Consider the following 25,345-nt stretch of genomic DNA (forward strand, 5'->3'; position numbering starts at 1 on the left):
TTAGGACCAGGTGGTCAAGCACCTGGAACACTTCCAGGTGGGTTATAAAAAGGGCCAGCCACCACCACTCGAGGAGCCAGGGTCGGGAAGAGGAGGACTACGCTTGTGGAGGAGTGGTGGTAGAGGAAGAAGAGTGTGTTGTGATTTAGTGTTGGTACTTTGGGACTGTGTTTGGGCTGTGTGGCACGGGGAAGACGTGTCCCACAGCTGAAGAAAAATAAAAGTATTTGTACTTTTTATACGTGCCTCCGTGTCTTTCTGCGTTGGGTCAGGCGCCTATATAGCGCCTTTGTTACAATAGATAGATAGGTAGATAGATAGATAGATAGATAGATAGATAGATAGATAGATAGATAGATAGATAGATAGATAGATAGATAGATAGATAGGTCATCATTTGGGTGTAAATTAAGTTTTTGCAGAGTGAAAAAAATAAATACACACATAATAAGAAATATACAGAATTACTAAAAAAGAGAGAAAACTTCTGATTTGGCTAAACATGATCAGATCAGTCAAAGTCTCAGTAAGACATTGTTGTAGGTATAAAGAAGCCCCTGTAGCATTTCTTTCCATTGTTCTGCTGAATAATTTGATGGCCATGAGTTTATAGTGATCATTGATCACTGTCATTTCATACAGTCTCCTGAAAGCTCAATAATGTATGTGTACATATAGGGCAACTGACTAAATTGTAAATTATGATTTTTATATTTGATGACATGACGATATAGTGGGTAAAGTATCATCCTCACAGCTCTTGATTTTCAGTTTGGATGTCTTCTGAGTTATATGTGTACATTATCCTGGTTTTTGCTTACATTTTGTCCCACATTCTGAAGTCACTTTGTTAGGGTAGTTGGCAATTTCAACTTGCATGTGTGTGTCTGCAATTAAGCAATGGATAAGACATATTCAGTTAATGGGTAGACAGACTGACAGAGATGAACAAAGTAGTCATACAGGGCCAATTTAGACCTAAACAACTTTTTGAAGGCAGAGAAAATAAGAGTAAACCCACACGTACAATGTATGGTGAGCGCATGCAACACCTGAAAGTTTATTTCATTACCCCCAAACAACAAATAAAACGAATTAACATTAACATGTGATGTTATTTTTTTTAGTTATATGGCAAAATTACAGTTAAATAAGTGTTTCTTTCTAAGATAAATCCTGCTATGTGAGGATTTCACAAAGATACAAATGAAATCTACACATACTGTATAATCAAATATCCCACTCTGGTGACAGATTTTCCAGCTTCCATGAAGGAAGAGATGATGATGAGGCCTTTATGAAACTGCAGAAATAACATCTTTCTGAATAATGAAATAGCAAAGGCAAAAAGGAAATACTTGTCAGGTAGTACTTGCATGACCAACTAACATGCAATACATCACTACTCTCTGGAACATCGATAAATATGAATGTACAGTATTAAAATACATCATTTTAAGTAAATGAAACACAGAAATCCTTACCTGACATGCTCCTTAGCTCTGTTTCCATATCACTTGTTTTATTATTAATAGTAGTTTATTTCGTTTATTCAATTAAAAAAAAAATGTAAATCTTCTAACTGATCAACAAAGAAATTAAGTAGAAAATGTACTTATCATTTTAAATCTTACTTTAGAAATTACATAAAATATGGATTCATGTCATTTTACTTTGCACTATTCATGCAATGCTTATTTCCAGTTTGGAGTCTGCTCAGTGTGGCCATCTAGTGGCTAAATTCTTATAAAGGCTAAGGTTCCTGGTTCAGTCTCGCGCTGAAGACTCCCCAGTGCTGTTCGACTGAAACATTACGTAATACCTCACAAAATGCTTATTTTCAGTTGTAATACTGTTTTGAGAGTAAATTGGTCTGCGGTGCTGCCTTAGAGCTCCAGGAGGTTCTGTTTGTCTGTGTGACGTTTCTATGCGCTCCCGTGCCCATATATAGGGTGGTCCAAATCTAATTATGCAATTTTCCTTACACTATAACTTATTAAGTTTATTACATAGAAAATCACCCGAAAAATCCCGAACCATCGAGAAGTGTGCGAACTGACGACATGAAGAATCGTCTTTGCGCCGAACTGGAATCATCTCCGCATAAATCAAAGTAAGCCAGACGATCTGTATTTGCATGATTAGATCTGGACCACCCTGTACACTTTTCTACAGCCATTCTGAGAGGCATTTATTTTAAAAAGATTGGCGACTCTAAATTGCGAATGTTCCACGGGATATTCTGACATCCTGTCCAGGGTTTTTTTTTTTCTGCCTTGATGCTGGCAGAATAAGTGCCACCTTTTCTTACTCTGACTACGAGTAAATGAGTTTGGGATATGTGTAAATAATCAACCCTTTTCTTTTAAATGTTATGTGTTAAAATATCGGGCTATTTAATTTTTCATAAAGAAACACTGTAGTAAAGTAGCGAAACCAAACAGAGTGTCTGAATTAGTATGTATATGTAAAGTGACTTATAAAAATCACTACAGCAAGTGGTTTAAGTGGTGCTTTAATGCTTCTAAAGATTATGTTTGTGCCATGAAATCTGTGATAGTTCAGCGTCAGGTCAATGCTATAGTATTTGGTTGGGCATCAAGAAGGCTGGCCCACGATTTCTCTTGCTGTTGGCACCTGGGCAGACCTGGGTATGTGTAGCCCAGCTAGAAGGCAGGTGGAGAGGCTGGGCAGCAGTCTAATGTTACATAACGCAAAGCTCTTTTTATCTTTAATCTGGGAGGAGAAACAAGAGAAAGTGCTGGTTTAATATTAATCTCCCCAAACAATGATTGCGCCAAATGTACACACTGCCAGAGAGGCGAGCACCGTGGAACTTCCAGAGAAAAACCCTCTATTTCTGATTTAGACAACTTAAAGAAAACCCCAAGACTTTTGTTTTCCTTGTCAAACTAGTGGTTACGGACATTTGCGATAAATGTACCAGTTCTTTCGTCGACATGTCACATTGCTTACACCGACGGCGGTGAGCAAGACTTTGCCCTCCCTGTGTTGAATGATGCAGAATAACCCGACTCCGGATTCTCAGGAACACAAATATACCTGAGAAGCGGCGGTGCAAACCGCCATCATGGCCAAAGCGAATCGTTTGGGCTTCTCGGCTAGGAGTGTGACGGCGCCCGTCCCCGAGTCGGATACGGATTCGGATTCCGAACCCGAAGAGGAACTAGAGATTCACGTCGGGGCCGCCCATCTCCCCACCAAGCAGGTGATTCATAGCGGGCATTTTATGGTGTCCGCGCCGCACTGTGATTCAGGATCCAGGCGAAAAAGGCGAAGTGACAGCACAACGTTGGTGTGCCACGAGGGAGCGAAGAGCGACGCCGGGCTGACCACTGACCCGACCTTGACCCGGCTGTTCGAGTGCATGACCCTCGTATACAGGTGAGGCCTCACATGTGGCCATCGGCACATTCATATAGCAAACATTTCCTTTGGAACTTTCTCCGGACGTGGGTGGGTGTGTCTGCCTTAAATATGTTTTATTTTTAATTGTATTCAATTTTTTATGCTATGTACTTACATACACCACACACTGCACTGCCCCAGTATGTCTTGCAAACATTCTCAAACCTAATTAATACAGTTCAGGGGTTTTAGGGTTATGGAGCCAACCCTGACAACACTGGGCTCGAGGCAGGAACCAACCCTACACCAGGCCACAGGGGAACCCACTTTGGAATGTGAGAGAAAAACCTGGAAAGACACAGGGAGAACATGCAAACTGCATACTGACAACATTAGGTGGTGGAGAGCCTGTGTCAAACATTTTAATATATTTTATTAAAGACTGGCATCAGACCATTACTCGAACACTATTGGTGTGCAACCTGTGTTTTTTGGATTTTTTTCTCCAGGTCCTCCAGTTTTCCTCTCTCATCCTAAAATCCATTGTGTTAGGTGTAAGTGGCTGTAAGTGTGTACGTGAATGACGTTTGTCCAGGGTGTATTTGTACCGCGTGCTTGGGACAGTTCAAGACCCCACATAAGCTCTATGCCCATATTTAGCAGGGTCTGAACATGAATGGATTAATTGTGAGAGCAGGAATGCTTAAATCTCTTTTATTTTCATTGTTATTGATTTATTTATTTATTGTAATGTATATTCTTTCATATATTCTACAGTACTGCATGAAGGCAATTAAAAATAGCTGGCAGTGGTTTAATTATTATTTTATTAGACAGAGACCGTATTCATGTCTCATTATGGTCACTTTGTTTGCACAGCTTGCACATTAATTTTGTGTCTCTGTAGGTTTTTATTCTGTTGCTTTCAGATCCCAAAGATTGTTACATTGAGTTAAATCGAGTCTCTGGCCAGGTAAAATTAAATGTGCCCTTTAATGGACTGGCACCACATTCAAGATTGCCTCTTTGTGCCCTGGTAAAGGTTCTGTAATAAGTTGGATCAGTGCATGTATGGACAAATATTGAGAATTAGGCATATAATTGCCTTGTAGAAAGACAAATGTTTATATATACTTTCAATATGTATCTTTTTAAATTGTACTGAGTGAATAATAGCTTTTATCCCATTGTTTAACAAATTCACATATGGGAAAGAACTGAAAGAGCAAACAGAAGGAGATTATGGGTTTTAGATTTTGCTTTTGTTAGGTGCAAGGTACAAACGTTGTTGAAATTATTCTGCCACCATCCTGCCTTTTTATCTACAAAAGAAAATGAATGCATAATCATAAGTAAAACGTTTCCATTTAGTGACAATTATATCATTCAAAGCGATATCTCCTGAATGGACTGGTGCTTAAATTCAGTATTTCTACCTTTGTGATCATAGTTTTCATTTTACTTATCAAAAATAAGATGGTTAGAAACAAGAATATTTCTCCTCAGGCAGAGGTAGTAATGTAAAATTATTTTAGTTGTTGATAAGCTCAGGTTTTATCTAGGTAAATTAATCTTTATAAATACAGTATGTGCAAAGATGTTGAAGCTGATAAACATTAGTGTTTTAGTAATAATTGTTTATAAAGTAAAATTGGAAGGATGTGTGAGACAGACTAGGAGGTGATTTAGTGCTTTTGTTTTACCACGTGTTAAATGCCTTAAAAAATACAGGTGTTGTCGGCAATAAAAGAAAAATTCCATTCCAGGTATGAGTCAAAAGAAACAAACAGACAAAGAAAAAAAAACTCGATTCAAACCCATGGCTATGGAGAAACTAGCACAATATCAAGTACTATCACTTTAATTATATTCTGAGTTTTTTTTTTTTATAGAGGTAGAGAATAGAAGAAATTAGGACATTCTTATAGGGGAGATAGAGTTAAAAAGATTATTATATTACCTGTGCTTTGAGAGTTTAGGTCATATGTATTATATATAATAACAATGTGCAGTACATACTGTATGTATAAAGTTATTTCAGGTCCTAAGATGTTCCTTGTTATTACTTGGTATTTATAAATTCACATCATTCATAGTTTGAAAGGACGTGAGAGAGGAACAAGAGGTTATTTGAATATGTTGGTGTAGTTTTTATCATGTGGCCTCACCATATAACAGACAATAGCAGAAAAGATCCAGGCCTACTTTTGGAATTAACTTTTGTATGTAATTCAGATGGCAAACACTCTGCATTTAAATGTCAGTGCAATTTTTCTCAGCCCAGGTAGTTCATAATCAAATTCATTTACAAAGCTGGTATAAGGATATCTGCAGCAAAGCACTGGATGAAGCTAGATATGCAGATGTCTAATTAGGCTTGAAAAGAATGAAATCATGTATTTTATATTTTCACCAGCACTCTGATATTAACCTGCAGGTAAGCGTTGAACCAACCCATCACCTGTACAACAGGGAATTTGTCAAACTAATTGTTTCCTTTATTCTTTCTTCAAGTTATCAAAGGCCCGGTTTCCACCAAATGAGTGGTGCACACCATCTGTTTCAGTTTTACTTTACAGCCACCCGTCTCCAGGAAAATGGAAGTAGATATGGAACACACAGCAAATGTTCGTGTCAGATGGGAATTTCTCCTCCTTCACTCAGATGGAGAGTAATTCCCTCATTTTACAGAGTGTTTGCACATTTAACCAGATATTTTTTCAATCAGTTTTTCTTGCAAAATAAACACATTTTGCTCTTGTTCAAATCTTTCAGGCTGGTCATGGTGCTACATCCTCATCACCCAAGTCTTTTATGGCCTGTTTAATCACATTAACATTTAACCACCAGTTTTTGAGGAAGGTTATGTTTTTGTTTTGCAGGCAAGAGCAAGCTGTTTGATAGTTGCTGATACCTACGCAAAGCTAGAAATTTCCTGAGCCCTATAGCAGGTTTTGGGGGAATGTTCATTTAAAAAAGCATATAGTTGGCTTGCTTTATAAATAAAAGAACATTAATTAATGTTAGATGGTAGATATTGTAAAGGTCACTGAAATGAGAAAGACTTATGCTATATCATATTTAAAGTTTAGTGCTTAAATGCATGTTCATATTTAGTGCTTGGTTAAGCAAAGACACATAATTAACCAGTACTGCAACACTGTAATTTATATGAACTGCGACCAGGTGAACAGACCGAGGGAAGCCAAAAGTAGTGTTAGGGCACCAGCTTGGCAACCCAGTTTAACTGGAACCAAAAAAAAAATGTAGCGCACAAAATAGGATAGGTTCTAGTCAGCCTTGTGAAAGTAAGGTTTTGTCAACAGGAGCTCTCTCCTCGTTGAGGGTACGGTCCAAACTGAGATGCCACCTTCTGGGGGACTGCCCGTTTTATGGCCTCCAAGGTGGGCGGGGCGGAGCCAGCTCTGGGCACTGTGGACAGGGCTAGGTGGTCTCTTTGGGTGTCTTCTCGAAATTATGGGGGGAAGAGAAGATAAAGTTAGCATCAGCGCCCCCTCTCATCCTTCAAAGCCAGGAAGATGGTCCCTAGGGGCACACGCGTGACACAACTTATTTGCTTATTCTTTCAAAAAAAAACCCAAAAACTATAAGTTATGTTATTTGGCTCTAATCCTGATGTCATCCTTCAGAGTTGTAGTGGAAGAAGTGCAGAGCGTTTTGTGTTACTGTTGTGTGAGAGTTAAATAAAATATTAAATTTGCTAAGGAGCCGTGCGGAATGTTTCAAAGTTTTTTTTTCCCTTTAGAAGTTGCTTTTTTCACCAAACAGGAGCGAAGGTAGCTGAGTGTTAAGAAAAGTGTTTGGAAAAGTTACCGTTGGAGAGGCGGAGCGATGTATAGGCAAAAAGCGTAGAAAACAGTTGCAGAAACCGACCAGTAAATAACTGGTGTCATAGTGACAAATATTTAAAAGTAACAGCGATTCCTTAGTGGGAAGAAATTACGGTACATAAAGAATATTGTGATAGAACACTATATAGCACTCGTACGTTAAGCGTTAGCGCTGGTAGAGTGCGAGGGCATACGTGTTTAAAATGAAGAAAGCATTTATTTTAAGTACAGGTAGGCGGTGAAGCAGTGAAGTAAAGAGGGGGACTGCGAAGTACGTAGACAGACTTCGAGCGAGAAAGCTCTGATCAAGGGGCAAGCGGAGGTGGAAACAGACGCATCAATAAGTAAATAAACAGCGGTGGATATTACTCAGTAAGCGAGTTTTCTCAGTAAGAAGGAGGTATTTTGCGAACGGTTTTACTTGCTTGATTGGTTATTAGCGCTTAGGCAACAGTAACTGTTAATAGCAGGTAGGAGCAAAAATGGCGTAGGCAAAGAGATTGACTGTAAGGAGGTAATAAGAGGGGCACAAAGTTAGGAAAACAGTGAAAAATACAGTTTTATAACATCTTAGGAAGTCACACAGCAGGCAGACAAGGGGAGAGTATTACAGGAGCTGTAGGGGCCAGAGGGTGTTAAATATCGGCAGTATTTCACTAACCTGATATTAATTTTAATCATTTAAATTTAATAAAAATGGGTTTTCTGTGGAGAAACATAAAGAGGAATGACTCCACTTCCAACTGAGTTTAAACACATTTTTTGCTCTTCTCACAATTTTTATTCCGTCTGAAAAGAAAATTTGTAGCAGCATTGCATCTTTTACAGGCAAAACGTACTTACATAAAGATATAATGATGCTATTTAATACAAGAATTTCTTAAACATGATCATAAAAATCTATATTTTATTCTGTATTTAGAGATTTTTATACTCTCACCAGTTCCCAAATATTATAGATATTGCAATGCACACATTGAATTGAGTTATAGTAAGAATGCTGTGCATTAAGAAAATGTGAAGAGACTCTCATACTACAGGAGTCTCACGATTTCGCGTTTTTCCTTCTATTCCTGGACTGTTTATTTATAAAAAATTAACGCATTAAACTATTAGTTTTCTTTGACTCTTTAGACTAAATATATTTCTAAGTTTCTTGTTCTATACCTTAAAATGTGTTTTCTGTTTATACTATCTTTAAAATTTTGAAGCATTCAAATGTATGTACATTCATTTTGTAAGTAGCTTTTGGGAAACCCATCTGCCAATTTAAAAAAGAAAAAATGGCTGATCAGGGAATACCGTTTTATGTCTCTTCCCTCCTCTGTGAAAAAGTAACAGAATGAATGGTTACAAGTTGAAAGGCAGGCAGATTATGTTCATTACTGTTCTCTAATGAGGCGTTAAATGTATTTTTTGCTTAGTCAGATGTTTCTTCATCATGCACTTTAGATAATTTACGAAGAGTGCAAAACACAAACATTTTTAATGTTTCGCTCTAGCTATTCATTCACTGATGGCAAAACACTTAAATTCTTTGCTGTTTTAGTTAATGACTTTTGGTTAACTCACCAAGGAAGGTTCATGTCTTGAAATGTCAGTAATACAGATATACAAGTGATAGTATGTGAAAGCAAAAACAGTTGTTTTAATGGAATAATAATAATAATAATAATAATGGAAGAAATCATTATCCATTAAAGGGTTAATATAATATAATATAATATAATATAATATAATATAATATAATATAATATAATATAATGTATGACAGCAGAAATCAACCTGTCAACATGGGTCAGTATGCACAAGTAAGTGAACAGGAAAATTAATAAAAATCAATTGAGGCCTAAATTACAAAGACCAAGAAGAGATCATCAGAAAGAGCTGATAATGAGAGGACAAGAAATCATATATCAAATTAACTAGAAATCAGACTAATAATAATTATGTAGGGGGAAGACCAATCGAGAAGAAATTTTTCTGGAGAACAGGCCAAAAACTGCTAAATAATGACAAGGAAAAGTTGTTTTATCAACCATTCCAAAGATAGGTGAGATGTCAACAGAACTGTCCCTAATGGGGAAAAATATTTGAGTGGCTCTAAAGAAACACAAAAATGTAGTAAACTATGCACTGGCTTCTGAATCCCCAATAGCCGGTCTTTGCGCAGTGGTGCAGTGGTTTGTGTTGCTGCATCAAAACTTTAAGGTTCTGCATTTGATGCCTAGTCTAGTCAGCATATATGTGAAGGCTTTAGGTTTTTTTTGGTTGCTCAGTTTTTTTTTTTACCATATTATAAAGATGTGTATGCTTGATTAGTTGTTACAAATGTGACCAAAACTATTAGTATCCTTTCAGTATTTAAAAAACAATCACGATTTTCAGTGAAGTAATTTGAAAATGATAAAAGTAATTGACATCCATTATTCTTTTTTCCATATTCCACAGAGCAGACACTTTGCTTTTGATTTAGGACTTAACATATTTTAAAAAATAAAAGAATAGAAAATGGCATGGACAAAATTATTTGGACCCCTACAATATTTTGTAGCAGACTGTTTTGAGGGAAAAACTACAATCAAGTATTTTCTGTAGCTCTGAGGGAGACTTCTAAACTGCTGAAGTTCTTTTAGGTTTGACAGGTTTTAGCTCTTTCTATATGTCACCCACTGTACTCAGGTCCCAATTCAGGTGGTTCATCATGTGATGGGTGCGGCAATGCACTGTAATCAACATATACTCCCAACTAACCTATAGATGTTCAACTAGATTCAGGTAAGGGCTCATAGCAGGTCACTTCAGAACGTTCCAATGCTTTCTCTTAGATGTATGATTTAGGTCACTATCCTACTGAAGAACTCATGACCTGTGACTGAGACAGAGCTTTCTGACACTTGACAATATGTTTTGCTCCAAAAGGCCTTGATAATTTTCTGATTTCATTGCATTCAACAACAACATTTATTTATATAGCACATTTTCATACAAACAGTAGCTCAAAGTGCTTTACATAATGAAGAATAGAAAAATAAAAGAAGAAAATAAAAGTAAGAAAGTAAGAAAATAAAATAAGTCAACATTAATTAACATAGAATAAGAGTAAGGTCCAATGGCCAGGGTGGACAGAAAAAAACAAAAAAAACTCCAGACGGCTGGAGAAAAAAATCAAATCTGTAGGGATTCCAGACCATTAGACTCCCCAGTCCCCACAGCACAGATAAAAGGCACCCTTCGTTAGAAACAGCACAGCAACCCCATAACATTAATGAGCCTCTTCCATGTGTCATGAAATGGTGTTTTTTTGTCTTTGTAAACATTATTTGTCTTCTGTTAACATAAAGCTCATGTGACTTTTAATTTAGCTTAATGTGTACAAAGAACATTCTCCCAGAAAGTCAGTGGCCTTTCAACATGTATTTGAGCAAACCGTTGTGTGACTATTTTTCAGAACTGGGGGGCTTTGTGAGTCTACTACCATGCAGCCCAATTTCACACAAACAGCGATGAACGGTGCAACTTGAAACTGTTGCACCTTGATCTTGGAGATCAGCCTAAATCAGTCCTGATGTTTTTCTTTGTTTTTTTCCCACCATTCGAAATATCCTTCTGAGGTAAATTTTTCTCTTGTGGCTACATACCAGGGAGGTTGGATATGGTCCCTTCTTCAGGCAATTAAACTGTGGAGTATGGAGTAAAGAATAGCAGATGCTGATTACTTTTGTCAGTTTCAACTTATTTCCAGGAAACCATGATTCTTTTTTAAATAGTTGAAGAGTACCAATGCTTTTGGCCACATCTGTATCTCTAACTAGCAAGATATACAGTATGTACATAAGTGTTTTGCAAAAGGAGAAAAGGTGTCCTGACCGGGAAAGGAGCTGATTTTATACCTGGATGGGAGGCCCGAGAAGGACAACAAACTGACCGGGTAGCAGAACAAAAAAATGTCTGTCGGGTGTAATGGAAGGATCAGTGATAGCCGGCAGTCTGGAGCAATTCTATCCTCCAAACGCTAGGTGGCAGTGGTCCTCACATGGGAATTCATTTCGGACACCCACTTGGGTGCTTGAGATATGGAGTCTGGAAATGCAATCCTGTCAGGTTTCCTTCCTAGTAATAGAGAGCACTCCTGGCCCGGAATTGCTCCCCAGATGATATTAACATTTCTGGGTCCAGCATAAAAGGGAGCCTGCTGCCTTATGTGAGTGAGCCAGAGTCAGGAAGAGAAAGATTAATCTTGTTGGGGGAAGCGAAGGAAAGGGAGACAGAGAGCGAAACAGAAAAGAGAATTGCTGTGTGCTGATTTGTAACTGATACTGTGATACATTTTTATAAAACTTGCACACAATAAAAATTCTTTGTATTTGCTGAACTTGTGTCTGAGACTTTGGGGAGCTGCAGTGCCCCCTACAGGTCACAATGTAAATGTGTCCTGTGATGACTAACATTCAGTCCAAGGTCAAGTCATAGCCTAAGCCTCGTACTGTTGGGGTATTGTCAGCCTTTCTTTTACACTGTATTGTAATTAAAAAGGCATATTCAAATAACATAGGCAGTTAGATAGATATATATCAGCTTATAAGTAAAATAAAGATTTGTTCATATCGGTAAAGTAAAAATTCAGAAAAGATTTTAGTGGCGATAACTGTGGTAGATGAGTGCTTCTCACCTTGCGGCCCAAAAATATTTAGGATGACTGGAATGTCTTATATCTAATGATGCAAATTTGTTTTGCAGCAGCAGGTAAACCTAAATAGGTAAATATCATTCATCCATGAATCAATTTCTAATCCATATACTGCAGATATAACCCAAAGTTGACTGGCTGATTGGCTGATCCACTCAGTCATCAACCAGAATACTATTTCCTATTTAATTAAAAAAGCTCAAATTTGGAAAGATGGTGTGTCTAGGTCAGTAGGTATCTGCTTAACAAATACATTTTGATATATCAATATATAAAAAAGAAAAACTGAATGTCCCAAAGTCTCAAAAATGCTTTGACTTTGTGTGGCTGTGGGCATAGAGATTGATTTGCCAGAAGGAAACAGAAATAGAGGTAAAAGTGGTATCCTTCAATCCAACACAAGGTCGGACCAACGGTGTGGCATTGAGTCAGTAGGTTTGGGCTTCAGATCTATATACAATATAATACCTAATCAATGTTGTTATTATATGAACATGTGTAGAAATCCAAAGGGAGCCCCCCTACATCCTCCAACCTCCCCAGCTCTTCAATTTTTTATACATCTACAACTTCGTGCAACAATCATAGAATCATAATGAATCACCCACAGTCTACTTCACTGTAACACACATTTGCATCAATGGACTTTGAAAGGGGACCCCCATCCAACCAGACCCTCCATAATTGTTTACATTTACATGTGTGTCTGCTTACTTTGATGAAGGGATGCTCCCTCATGCTCTAAAAATATTTTACATACATTTGCATCTGCATACTATAAAGGGGACCCCCAATCAATTAGCAAGCCTCCAAACATAGTACTGGCAGTTATTTCCTTCCACTTCAAGCTGTACAGTAAACAACCACAAAAGTAAAAACATTCAGTTCATTGTGTGGACTGCCTTAATGTGCAGGATGTAAACGTCATTGCAGTTTTTAATAAGTAAAAGTAAAACCTGATTCAGCGTTTGCACTGTATTTTCTGCCTATGGTTATGGGGAAAAAAAAAAATACAAGCTTGAACATATAACTGATGAAAAACACAAAAAGAGCTACTTAAGTGAAACAAAGTAAACACGTGAAAATTGTAAACATCTAATAATGATAATAATCTGTACTCAAACTTATTATACAATAACACATTATACAATAGACTTTCCTGTAAACCTGTGCTTTAAAATGGCCATCAACAAAAGCCAAGTCACTAGGAAAAGACGAAATTGATCTAATGCAGGAATGATTTACTCATGTGTAACCATATATACAGTAGCACATTCAAGAGTAAGCAGTTCCAGTGACTTAAAATATCATTATTACTTATTGTTTGATGGATGCCTTTATCCACAGTGATTTACAACATTTGAAATACAATTGGTTCCATTTTTTTGTTTTTCAAATTGCAGCACAGGCAGGTGAAGTGATGTGCTCATGGCAACACAGTGTCAGTAGCAGCGTTTGAACCCACAACCTCAAGGTGTGAAGTCATAGGTCTAAAGCCTTAACCATTACCTTGCATCAATATCAGCCTTTTGAAAATAAATAAATGCAATAATAAATACATAAGTAAAAGCACTTAGATAGTAATTCTGATACTAACCGATGGCATTATAACTGAGGCCCATTGTCTTATGAAATTTCCTGGGCAAAGCTGAATAACAAAGCAGGTGTTCTAAATAAGTGGGGTTGGATGATATCTCAAGTTGAAATTGATTGACTAGAGTACAGAATACAGCATAATTCTTCTTTATGTCTTACAAACATACAGCTGTGATCAGCAAATATTACTCGCCACATGTGAGCTTTACCCACAGTAGTACCAACTGCAAAACAAGTACCATCACAAGGCATATTAATCCTTAAACACAAACCAACACATTTACAAATACTGGGCTAGTTTAGACTAATTAGTTAGCCCTAACCTCTCAGAAAAAATGCACTTGTATAATTGAAATTGCTATATTTTAAATGTAGTTTAACAATATTATTAAAAAAGACATGTTTAAAATGTAAACATTTACCTGTGTGAATTGGATAACTGAATGAGGAGAATTTGTGTCCTTTAGGATTTTGCTGGATAAGCAGCATACATATGCAAATCCCAAACACATGATTCCAGCTAGTTTGTAATAAATCTCTTATCTAAAGAATTGAAAGGGAAGCAAATCATTTATCCATCCATCCATCCATCCATTTTCCAACCCGCTGAATCCGAACACAGGGTCACGGGGGTCTGCTGGAGCCAATCCCAGCCGACACAGGGCACAAGGCAGGAACCAATCCCAGGCAGGGTGCCAAAACAACCGTAGGCAAATCATCTATTGAACTTTTATTTGGCAACCCATCTTAATTAAAAGAAAAAGTGTCTGCATGTCTTACTGTGTGTCCATCTGGTTGCTTTGTCTCAGTCATTCCAACAGATGACACATCACAAACATTTGTAGTAATAAAATGCATTGGACTTGTCATTGAAGCAGATGGTGTGCCACATACAGTAACACTAATTTTAAGAATTCTATACCAAATGGCATTTGACAGTGACATAGGCATTACATGTTGCACTGCAAACTTAAATACTGAGGGCTATGTTGATTACTTAGATTTCAGCTTATCTTAGACAGGACACTAAGCTAAGTTTATCAATAAATCATTAGTTATTTAAACTGAACAATGGCTTACAGAGTTGTAGTGGCACAGGTAACTGCTGCTACAATTGGCCACATGGGAGAGCCATCATTCAGATTTATGACGAGAATACTGTATTCACTATAAGATACAAAAGATAAAGTGGGGGCATGCACTGATATAGTGCTTTGCTGTACCCACTGCATGACGAACCACCTCAGAATCCCAAAATAAGGACCTGAGTGCAGTCATGCAACAGGTGACATCTCAGCCCCACACTAGCTCGATCCCTAACCTCACAGCTACCACTCCGCCCAGTACAGTGATTTTTAAAAAAATGTTGAAGCTAGCTGACACAGAGGCTAGTTTAACAAAGCAGAAGTCATTAGAACTGAAGAATACATTTGTGAAATTTGCCAAATTTTGTCATTTTTGTAATCACAATAGAATTTTTTTTTTGCAACATCTATAAGTGGCATAGGTGTAATATGAATAATATTTGGTATTAAGAATTTCCAAAACTTACTTTATAAAAAACATTTTTTCAAAGCCAAGTACAAATAACTAATTCATATGAGTTGAACGCTTTTAATGTATAATGTAATAGGGCTACATTGGAAAATTTCTGTGTGGCCAGGGAGTCAAATCAATACTAAATTCATGTTGCACTACTGCAAAAGTGCAGCAAAGAAAGGGCAAGCAGGTGTGAGCGTTAAGTATCAATCAGAGTAAATGGCAGCAATGCTTCAAAATTTTTGAGCCAAATGTTAACATGCTTTACCTTATAATTTGTCTAGTTTCTTTACTTAGTTTATTTACTGAGATTTATGTCACTTAGTGGTCAAATGTTGACTAAGCCATAAAATTGTTGATCTGTCTTTGTAGAAGGGTGCATGCATGGTGTCACAAAAGCCACAGAGAGCCATAGCAAGGTTTGGGGCAACCACCCGTATATTTGGTTTCTTGGCTGCAAATTGTAGTTTAAATGATAGCACTGTTGTGCACAAAACCAAGCCCAAAACAGAATTGAGGGAATAGGGAAAAGGTGGAGGCTTTTAAAGGGGAAGACAGGAAGTGAGATCAAAGGGGTCAGGCTCATGAAGGTTCGAGCCCGGACGTGACATCACAGGGGCCAGGGCCGGCAAGGTCTTCTTCCATAGGCTCGGTCCCGGAAGTTATGTCAAGAGGGCCAGGTGGAATCTCCCGTGAATGGTCTACAGGAAAGGGAGGAAAAGAGTCAGTGCACTCCGCCACATCCTGGTATGACTCGGAACTGCCCTTACTCAAGCCCTTTAGCTGCCTCCCATGCGCACGTGTGTGACAATGGTTACAGCTGAAAAGACAGAGACACAACTGGGTTGCAGTTTGTTGTGTGTATAATTGTGTGAATAAATATCAAGATCATTTGGCAGAGTGAAGTGTCCCTTTTAAGAACCATCTGATCATCCTGTACATAGATGGACAAACATCATGTCTATTCACTTCTCACTAGTTCACTAGCTTTATACTTTAACCTGGTGCTGCTTCTGGGGCAACCCCTGGAACTATGTCCTGCTCCCATAAAATTCTGTGGCCTTTCCCATGTAGCTCCCTCTGGTGTCCTTGAGTATAGCTGTTCTTCAGCCATAAATGCAGGGCTTTCTTTGTTCCATGTGGGATTTCTGTTTTGCCAGACAACAGTTTGGGGAAATTCTTTAGCTTTCCCCATAATCTTTGTAAATATCTAGTGCTCCCTGAGTATTTACTTTCTGGATACTTGAAGAATTTACTAGGAATGACTTCCTATAAGTAATACAACTTCCTAGAGCAAGGGTGTCAAAGTCAAAACCTGGCGAGCCAGAGTGGCTTCAAGTTTTTAATACCAGTCTTTCTTATACAGTAACCATTTGCTGCTACTAATTGATTATATTTGTTTTTCCTTGTTTTTATATGATTTGTTTTGAAAGGCTCAGAAACCTATTTTTTTCTTTAACCAGAAACCAAATAATAATGGAATGCAAAGTGAGCCAGCAGTAACTGGTTACAAAATCAGAAAGTGGCCAGAACAAAACTGTGCAGACACTATTGCCCTCCACAAACTGAGCTGACACGGCTGCTTTGAGCAATGTCGGTGGCTCCTCTTTATATTTACATAACTCTCTAAAAGGTGCCAAAAGCACTTGGAGAATACAAACTCCTCTAACAGATGCCGAGTCAGTTGTTTACCATCTGGGGGCTTTCTCTTGCTTTTATGGATTTCTTTTTCTTTGGCAGGCCATTACACTTCTACAGTAGTTGGAGTACATTTTCCAGTTACCCTTTGAGTGAATTATGGAAATGTCTCTGCAGGTCATATTTCATACATTTGCTTACAGGGTCAAAACTATGAAATACCTTTGTGATGTTATGATGCTGGCAACTACTGAACACTCTTTTGTAAGTTACTCCATCTTTTTAATAATGCATCTCCTCCAGATGCATGTTGCATTGGTAATTCACATTTAGAATACAGACTAAGGCTCCAGAAAGTGCAGGACATTAACATCTCACTTAGCCAACAATAGCATATTTGTCATGGAAATTCTGCAGGGAAAGTGTAAGAATTTTTTTTATGTTTGCAGACTACGCCAACATTACCAGTAACTTACTAACTAATAATATCTGCCGTTTTTTGCTATTGACTAATGAAACTTGCTATTTGAAAATGCTGTTTGCGTCACAAAACATCAATCAAATAATGGGATGCTGGTGCTTGGTCTGTCTTGATTCGCACCAGATTATTGTGGTATCGTTTGACATCGTCCACATCAGACAAAATACAGAAGTATAGATTTAAATGTTATGCAAAATGAATGGGCAACCACTAGTTGTCCAGAAAGATCTATTGGTTATGAACTGCCTAAATTAAAATGGCAAGTCTTCAAGCTTAGAATCGAACGGCTTTGAGGTGAAAAAGGCCAAGTCACATTTACTTGGAAAAAACACACAGACTACACACATTATGTGACTCAAAAACAAGACTCTGGGGTTCTGTTTCATAGTGGCACTAACTAATGTGAAGCGTGTTGTTTGCTTTACAGCAAACCAAACAAAAAATATTTTTTATGTGTCTGTTCTTTCTGCACCAGAAGTCTGTGTTTCTTTTAAACAGAAGAATCATAGTGTTAACTTCTTTTTAACAAAATGGGTGTTGCACAGTGAAGGCTTCCTGGGTGGCCTTTTCAAATTTAGCACTATCAGTCAGGTCTCCTCACCAGTGGGTGAAAATCAAGTTGCCATTCAGCCCCATTTTGATTAGTGCTCAGTGCATGCCTGATAGGGATCTGTTTTCTTTTCTTTTTTTTTCCAAATTAATCACTGATGTGTACTGTATAGCTTTGACTGGGAGACACTCAAACCAGAAGTCTTCACTTCATTGCTTAGAATAAGGGGCTGTAGTTCCAGGGGGTCCCAATTCACATTGCAAATGTGCACACACACACACACAAGGGTACAGCTAGAACACTGCAGGGCCAATTGAACAACCTTGAACCAGCCATCATGAAGATAATTTCATATACTACAAAAACAAATATTTTTCTAGGTAGGATGTTACATTAAGCAATTTAAAAGGCACATAAAATTTTAGGTTATACTGTATAACAAATAGTGCAGAATATATATCATGGAACTTTAAGGCAATGTTTTATAATATACTAGTGAGATTGTATTTGGAGTTTTGCGAGCAGTTTTGGTCACCACACTGGAAAAAAGACATATCAGCACTTGAAGCTGTTCAGAGGAAAAAAACCAGATGCATCATGGGACTGTTCTGCTTTAACAGACTCAGGAAATAAAATGTATTTACTCTTGAGCAGAGAGGGTTGTGTGGGGACCTAATCCAGATCTTTAGAGTAGTGAAATAAATAATAAAAAAAAAATGATCCAGAAAAAGTACGTACTTGAGGATATTGATGGAAATGAAGGGTAAGCAAGCGTCTTTAAGACTGAGGCCAGGGAGCACTTCTTCATGCAAAGAGTCACGAGAATCTGGAACATCTGGAAGTACAGAGTCACATAGTTGAACAAGAAACTTTGGCAACTTTTAAAAAGTATTCAGATGAAATATTTGGACAATGTAGCTCTTAGCTAAACTAATGAGAGTGATGGTCAGCAAGGCCTCCTCTTGAACTTGTCAAAATTCTTATATTCTTGTATTTGTCTGGGTGGGACCTTTTACCCAAAAGGAAAAGTGAAATTATTTTGATTTCACCTCGAATTACTTTATCTAATATCAGCAAGACAGATAAAACACCCATTTTATTTATAAAAGTTTAACTTCAAAAGAAGTTATTTAATGTTAGTGTTTTAATACTCTTGCTTTCTTTTCTTCTAGTGGAAAAATAGTTTCTCCCAAGTGGAAGTCCTTCAAAGGCCTTTGTCTGCTTTGGAGAGATAAAATTCGCCTGAACAATGGGATCTGGAGAGCCTGGTACATTCAGTGTAAGTAGTTGTTATTAAATCAAAACTAAGTAAAAGTCACAAAGTTATGATGAAGTTATTTGACCCTGTGTTCAAGTTCATTATGGGATGTGAAAAATAATAAATGTTAAATTGGTTTTTTTTTCCTTATGAGCATCAAACCTATATTTACATGAACAGAATGTGTTATATTAGACATACAGTATAAGGTCAAATCTTCATGACATAATGACTTGTTTTTTAGATGTAATATAAAAACATTAAAAATATATTCATCTAAATATTGTGGCATATGGTGTGCTAATAAAAAATAAAGTGCAGGAGGACTGCTGCTGCTTACTTTAGCATTTAAAATTTTACTTGCATTTTTTACATTTGTTTTGCAAGCTAGATTTACAGCATTGAACCATGTGTTACACTGAAATAACAGTGTTAGATAAAGGTTTCAATCACTAATTGATTTTAAAATGCAAATATAAAAATGTGATATTATAGTAGAAGCAATGCTTAAATGGATATATAACGATGATTTTGTTAAGATCACTGACAACATTTTCATTGTACTAGTAAGACATTTCGGTTTTCTCTATATTTTTATGATGAAGGAGCAGCAGTTTAAGAATAAGTGCATACATTTGTTTAAGAATTCCTTTTTGTAGACATGGCACCTTGTCATCTGGGTGAAGAAGGTTAATAACCCACTTCACTGTATTTATTTTTGTTTGTGGTTAATTTTAAAGCATATAGTAAAGATTCATCCTTCCACATTAACGCTGTGAAATTGGCCCTTAGTATGTCAGATTGTGTGAATACATATCTGTATTAATTTTTGACATTTTCCATCTTTTTACACTAACTATTAAAAATGACATATTGCAAAGCTTTTAGGAGCCGAGCTGCCTTTTAAGGACAAAGTTACACATAGGAAAAAAACACAACATGATGACAATGTGTAGCCAGTTAAATACAGTAAGTTAGTTCGATCTTAATTGAACTGATTTGATCTTAGCTAAGTCATTGGACTATTTGATTCAAGTTTTTACATGGTTTAGCACTTTGAAAAGTAACTAATGTCATTTATTTGTTGAAAGCACCATACAGTATATGACAGAATCAAAACAGGCATGAAATCGCACCAAGCCAGAGCACAGGAGACCTAATCCAGGTATTTAAAATCCTCAAAGGCACTGATAAAGTAGATCCAGTAGAGTTCTTTCAACTTAATGGTGAATCATGTACTTGGGGACATTAGTGGAAATTGAGGAGAAGTGGATTTAAAACTGAAGCCAGGAAGCATTTCTTTACGGAAAAGAGTTGTGGGAATCTGGAACAAACTACCGAGACATGTAGTTGAAGCAGAAACCTTGACAACCTTTAAAAAAAATCTGGATGAGATGATTGGGAGAGCAAAGCTATTAGCTCAACAAACGGGCTTGATGGACTGAATGGTCTCCTCTTGTTTGTCAAATTTCTTATGTTCTAAACTCACTTGTATTTTTCATAATAATTAAATTGTGAAAATGAAGTTAGTTTTTCAGTAAAGTTGGTAAAACAATTTTAGCTTACAGGAAGAAAAAAAGAAAATGTCATTACTATAATTTGTTGATAATTAAACTTTTGTTACTTACAGTCATATGAAAAAGTTTGGGAACCCCTATTAATTCTTTGGATTTTTATTTATCTTTGGCTGAGCTTTCAAAGTAGCAACTTCCTTTTAATATACAACATGCCTTATGGAAACAGTAGTATTTCAGCAGTGACATTAAGTTTACTGGATTAACAGAAAATATACAATATGCATCATAACAAAATTAGACAGGTGCATAAATTTGGGCACCCCAACAGATATATTACATCAATACTTAGTTGAGCCTCCTTTTGCAAATATAACAGCCTCTAGACGCCTCCTAAAGCCTTTGATGAGTGTCTGGATTCTGGGTGGAGGTATTTTTGTCCATTCTTCCATACAAAATCTCTCCAGTTCAGTTAAATTTGATGGCTGCCAAGCATGAACAGCCTGCTTCAAATCATCCCATATATTTTCGATGATATTCAAGTCAGGGAACTGTGGCGGCCATTCCAGAACATTGTACTTCTCTCTCTGCATGAATGCATTTGTAGATTTTGGGTCATTGTCTTGTTGGAATATCCAACCCCTGCGTAACTTCAACTTTGTGACTGATGCTTGAACATTATCCTGAAGAATTTGTTGATATTGGGTTGAATTCATCTGACCCTCGACTTTAACAAGGGCCCCAGTCCCTGAACTAGCCATACAGCCCCACAGCATAATGGAACCTCCACCAAATTTGATAGTAGGTAGCAGGTGTTTTTCTTGGAATGTGCTGTTCTTCTTTTGCCATGCAAAGCGCTTTTTGTTCTGACCAAATAACTCAATTTTGGTCTCATCAGTCCAAAGCACTTTGTTCCAAAATGAATCTGGCTTGTCTAAATGAGCATTTGCATACAACAAGCGACTCTGTTTGTGGCGTGAGTGCAAAAAGGGCTTCTTTCTCATCACCCTGCCATACAGATGTTCTTTGTGCAAATTGCGCTGAATTGTAGAACGATGTACAGATACACCATCTGCAGCAAGATGTTCTTGCAGGTCTTTGGAGGTGATCTGTGTGTTGTCTGTAACCATTCTCACAATGCTGTGCATATGCCGCATATCCTGTATTTTTCTTGCCCTGCCAGACCTGGGTTTAACAGCAACTGTGCCTGTGGCCTTCTATTTCTTGATTACATTCCTTACAGTTGAAACTGACAGTTTAAACCTCTGAAATATCTTTTTGTAGCCTTCCCCTAAACCCTGATACTGAACAATCTTTGTTTTCAGATCTTTTGAGAGTTGCTTTGAGGATCCCATGCTGTCACTCTTCAGAGGAGAGTCAAAGGGAAGCACAACTTGCAATTGACCACCTTAAACACCTTTTCTCATGATTGGACACACCTGTCTATGAAGTTCAAGGCTTATCAAGCTAATCCAACCAATTTGGTGTTGCAAGTAATCAGCATTGAGCAGTTACATGCATTCAAATCAGCAAAATTACAAGGGGACCTAAATTTTTGCACAGCTAGTTTTTCACATTTGATTTAATTTCCTACAACTAAATACTGCTTCACTAAAAATCTTTGTTTGGAAAACACCCCAGTACTCAGATGTTCATAAGAAATGAAAGACATACCACTGTTATCTTTTTTGTTGAAAGTACAGTAAATTATTATGCAGGCTGAGAGGGGTTCCCAAACTTTTTCATATGACTGTATTTGATATGGCAGCATTGTCAGTTTATTTCATTCTTTTACCTGCTAGTAGCCAATTATTACAACTGTTTAGTTCTCTTAAATAAATCAGTCAAGGAATAAGACAAATCAATTTAACGGGGTCAACTGTAATGATTTTTGTAATGTTTTATATTCCATTAAGAAGTTTATGAAAATATAATTTAGTGCTATTCATACAGTATATATATTTATATAAAAGCACAATTTGGGACTTGTTTCTTTCAAGTTGTGTTATAGCAAAACTATCCATGTTATGAGAAGGTAATGTGCTTTAAAGCAGCACATTAGCTCTATGTTTCAGTACTGAATATTTGAAATTAAACAAAATAATAGTTCGGAATTAAGGCTATCAGGTACGAAGTTCTCTATAGCAAAATGTAATGTTTTTCCAGTTTTCAAATACCTATGCATCCATATTCTCACTAATTCAGGATTACAGGTAATTAGTGCCTATCCTCACACAACTGAGTGTAAGGCAGGTGCAAACTATGGATGAGGTGCCAGTTCTTTGCAGGGAAAACAGTGCCATTTTGGACTCATCTGTTACCCTAACAGACATGGTTTTAGGATGTACGAGGATAACTGGAGTACCCAGAAAAAACAGGTGGGATACAAAAAGACCATGACTTCTACCAATGGCCAGCCAGATTCAAACCCAAGATTCTGTGGCTAGGTGGCAACAGCGCTAACCACTGTGCCCCCATGACACTCATTTTTAATTATTTTAATTCAGTTACAGTATAAACCATGTACAGTATATGAAATGTAATGTACAGTTTGCAATAATCTTTAACTATGTTGTAATGGGATTTTTAAATATGGCCAATCTCATCATTTAACTATTGGGAGATGTAGCTGGTGTGGTTTGTTCTATAAGACATTAATTATTTCACCCTTGTCCAATACAATACATAAGTTGTACTGTTTCCCTCTTTCAGCTTATAATGTGAATAGTAAATTTTGGCTTGTAATAGGCTGTGAAATTTTTAAATGCTGCCACTTTTTTACATTTAAGATAATCCTATTTACAGAGAGTATCAGCTGTTCTGTCATTGTTGGTTAATGGACCTGCAAGTTATATATATATATATATATATATATATATATATATATATATATATATATATATATATATATATATATATATATATATATGCAATAAATAAGGTTATTAGATTTCAGTTACATCATTAGGAGGCTTATGCAATATTTTTGCCCAGCTGCTGTGAAGTTTGCATTTATTTACTTTAACAACCTGCACAGTTCATCCTCAAATCTATATTAAACAAATCTTGTTTGCCACTGAACAGTTACAAATTAAAAGAAAAGAAACAGAACTACTGTACAGTATCAGGAACAAAGCAACTGTACTCTTTATGCTACTTAAAACTGTGTCTATATCTATCCTCATTTTATATACACAGTATCTAGTTTCTGTAAGGGCATCAAGATAGCACCGTGGTGAGTCTGCTACTTTAGATTTACCATCCTGGACTGAAACCCTATGGCCAGAGGCCATCTGTATGGAACCTGGTTGTCCTCTTTGTGTCTGCAGGGGTTTTTCTTTCAGTTACTCCAGTTTTCTTCTCTTCTATCCCATGTCATCAGTATTGTTTCTGCCTCCCCCCAACCCTGAACTGGATTGGTCTAACAATGTCATTTTAGACAGCTTATGCCATATTGCCAAATCATTTCTTTAATAAATGTCAAAGTGAACTTTATTACCCCAGAGTAGGAAACTCAATTGGTATTGCCTATTACAAACAAATAAGAAAAATATCAGACAAAATAAAGAGAAAATATACAGCAAGATTAAACACATAATCTAAATTATAGTTCTCAAGTTATTCTTTATCATTAAAAAACCTAATTACTAAAAATGGCAAATCCTCTCTTGTATTGTGTTGTTCCTATTGAACAATTTGAGTCGGGCAGTAAATGAGTTTGCTGTATTCTGCTAGTTCCTTTCCAAAAAAGAGCTAGATGGAGAGATTTTTAACATTTTTTGTTATTCAATTCTGGAGACATTTTATCATTGTTCATATGGTAAATATGAAAGCATCTATTCAGCAAGTCTAGTAACACTGTAATCTGTAAAGAGAACCACACAGGTAGGGCTGCTGACCCAAATTGCTTGCATCTCAATTTCAAAGTGTAAAAGGGAGCTTTGTTATTTTTGTTTTATTATGAAGTGAGAAAATAGAAGGCTACCCTAGACAATAGATTGGTAGCTTCATGAGAGTCAAATAAATGTATGTTGTTTTTGTTTGGTATGTTTCTTCAGCCTTGTAAATCTTAGCAGTGTGAGTGAGTTTTGGCATGAATTTTATGATGATCTATATTGGACTGGCATCCCATCCATACAGTATTTATTATTAATCAAATTATATTACTGTACAGTAACAATTGGTCTCTTTGGATGGAAAAATATATGATTGTATGAAACTTGAACTTGGATTCTGTTGATGTAAGAAATGTGACCTCATTTTAGATGTGGAGAAGCGGAAGAGTCCTATGTGTGGATTTGTGACTCCGCTGGAAGGCTCAGAAGCTGACACTCACCGCAAGCCTGAGGTACACAGAGGCGACTTGGATAATGTGTGTCTGGCAGAGAGACCGGAGCTGCCTAACAGAAGGAATTTTTAAAATTAAAATGCAAACTTTGTATGTGGAGTATAAAAATGCAAAACAGGGAAAATAAACCCTGGAAACAGACACGATAAAAGAGAAAAAGGTAAATTAGGCAATTGCTGTCTCAAGCTAGTTAGTTAGTCAGTTAGTAAGTACTTTATTTGTCCATTTGGGAAATTTACTGAATTAAGTTGAAAGCATTATATTTCTATGATTCAGTTTGCCAATTTATTTATATAAGTGTAATTGTTTTTTTACATTTTAAATTTAACATATTTGAAAAATAATGAGGTATGCCACAGTGGTTAATATTGGTGTCTCGCAGCTGCCAAGTCCTGAATTTGATTCCTGGTCCTCTTACTTTTTTTGCTCCCTGTCAGTGTGGGTTTTCTCCCATATTCCAGTGATTGACTGGCAATGCCAAATTGCCGAGATATGTCTCTACTCCTGTTGC

The 25,345-nt window shown here is 36.8% G+C and overlaps 1 protein-coding gene across 2 annotated transcripts in view; it reads left to right on the top strand.

Moving 5' to 3' along the window:
* The first annotated feature begins 2,771 nt into the window (after positions 1-2,771).
* The window catches only part of LOC120531404 (carbohydrate-responsive element-binding protein), a 101,124-nt gene continuing 78,550 nt past the window's right edge, over positions 2,772-25,345 (top strand). Inside the window, exons 1-3 of one of the 2 annotated variants that reach the window (XM_039756790.1) lie at positions 2,772-3,405; positions 18,887-18,993; positions 24,752-24,834. In XM_039756790.1, the coding sequence (XP_039612724.1) occupies positions 3,092-3,405; positions 18,887-18,993; positions 24,752-24,834 (504 nt within the window). In that variant the 5' untranslated portion in view covers positions 2,772-3,091. The remainder of the gene's footprint in view (positions 3,406-18,886; positions 18,994-24,751; positions 24,835-25,345) is intronic. The other variant, XM_039756792.1, reaches the window with a different exon arrangement.

The sequence above is a fragment of the Polypterus senegalus genome, chromosome 6 (genome assembly GCF_016835505.1).
Source record: "Polypterus senegalus isolate Bchr_013 chromosome 6, ASM1683550v1, whole genome shotgun sequence".
In the NCBI taxonomy this organism is placed as follows: Eukaryota; Metazoa; Chordata; class Cladistia; order Polypteriformes; family Polypteridae; genus Polypterus; species Polypterus senegalus.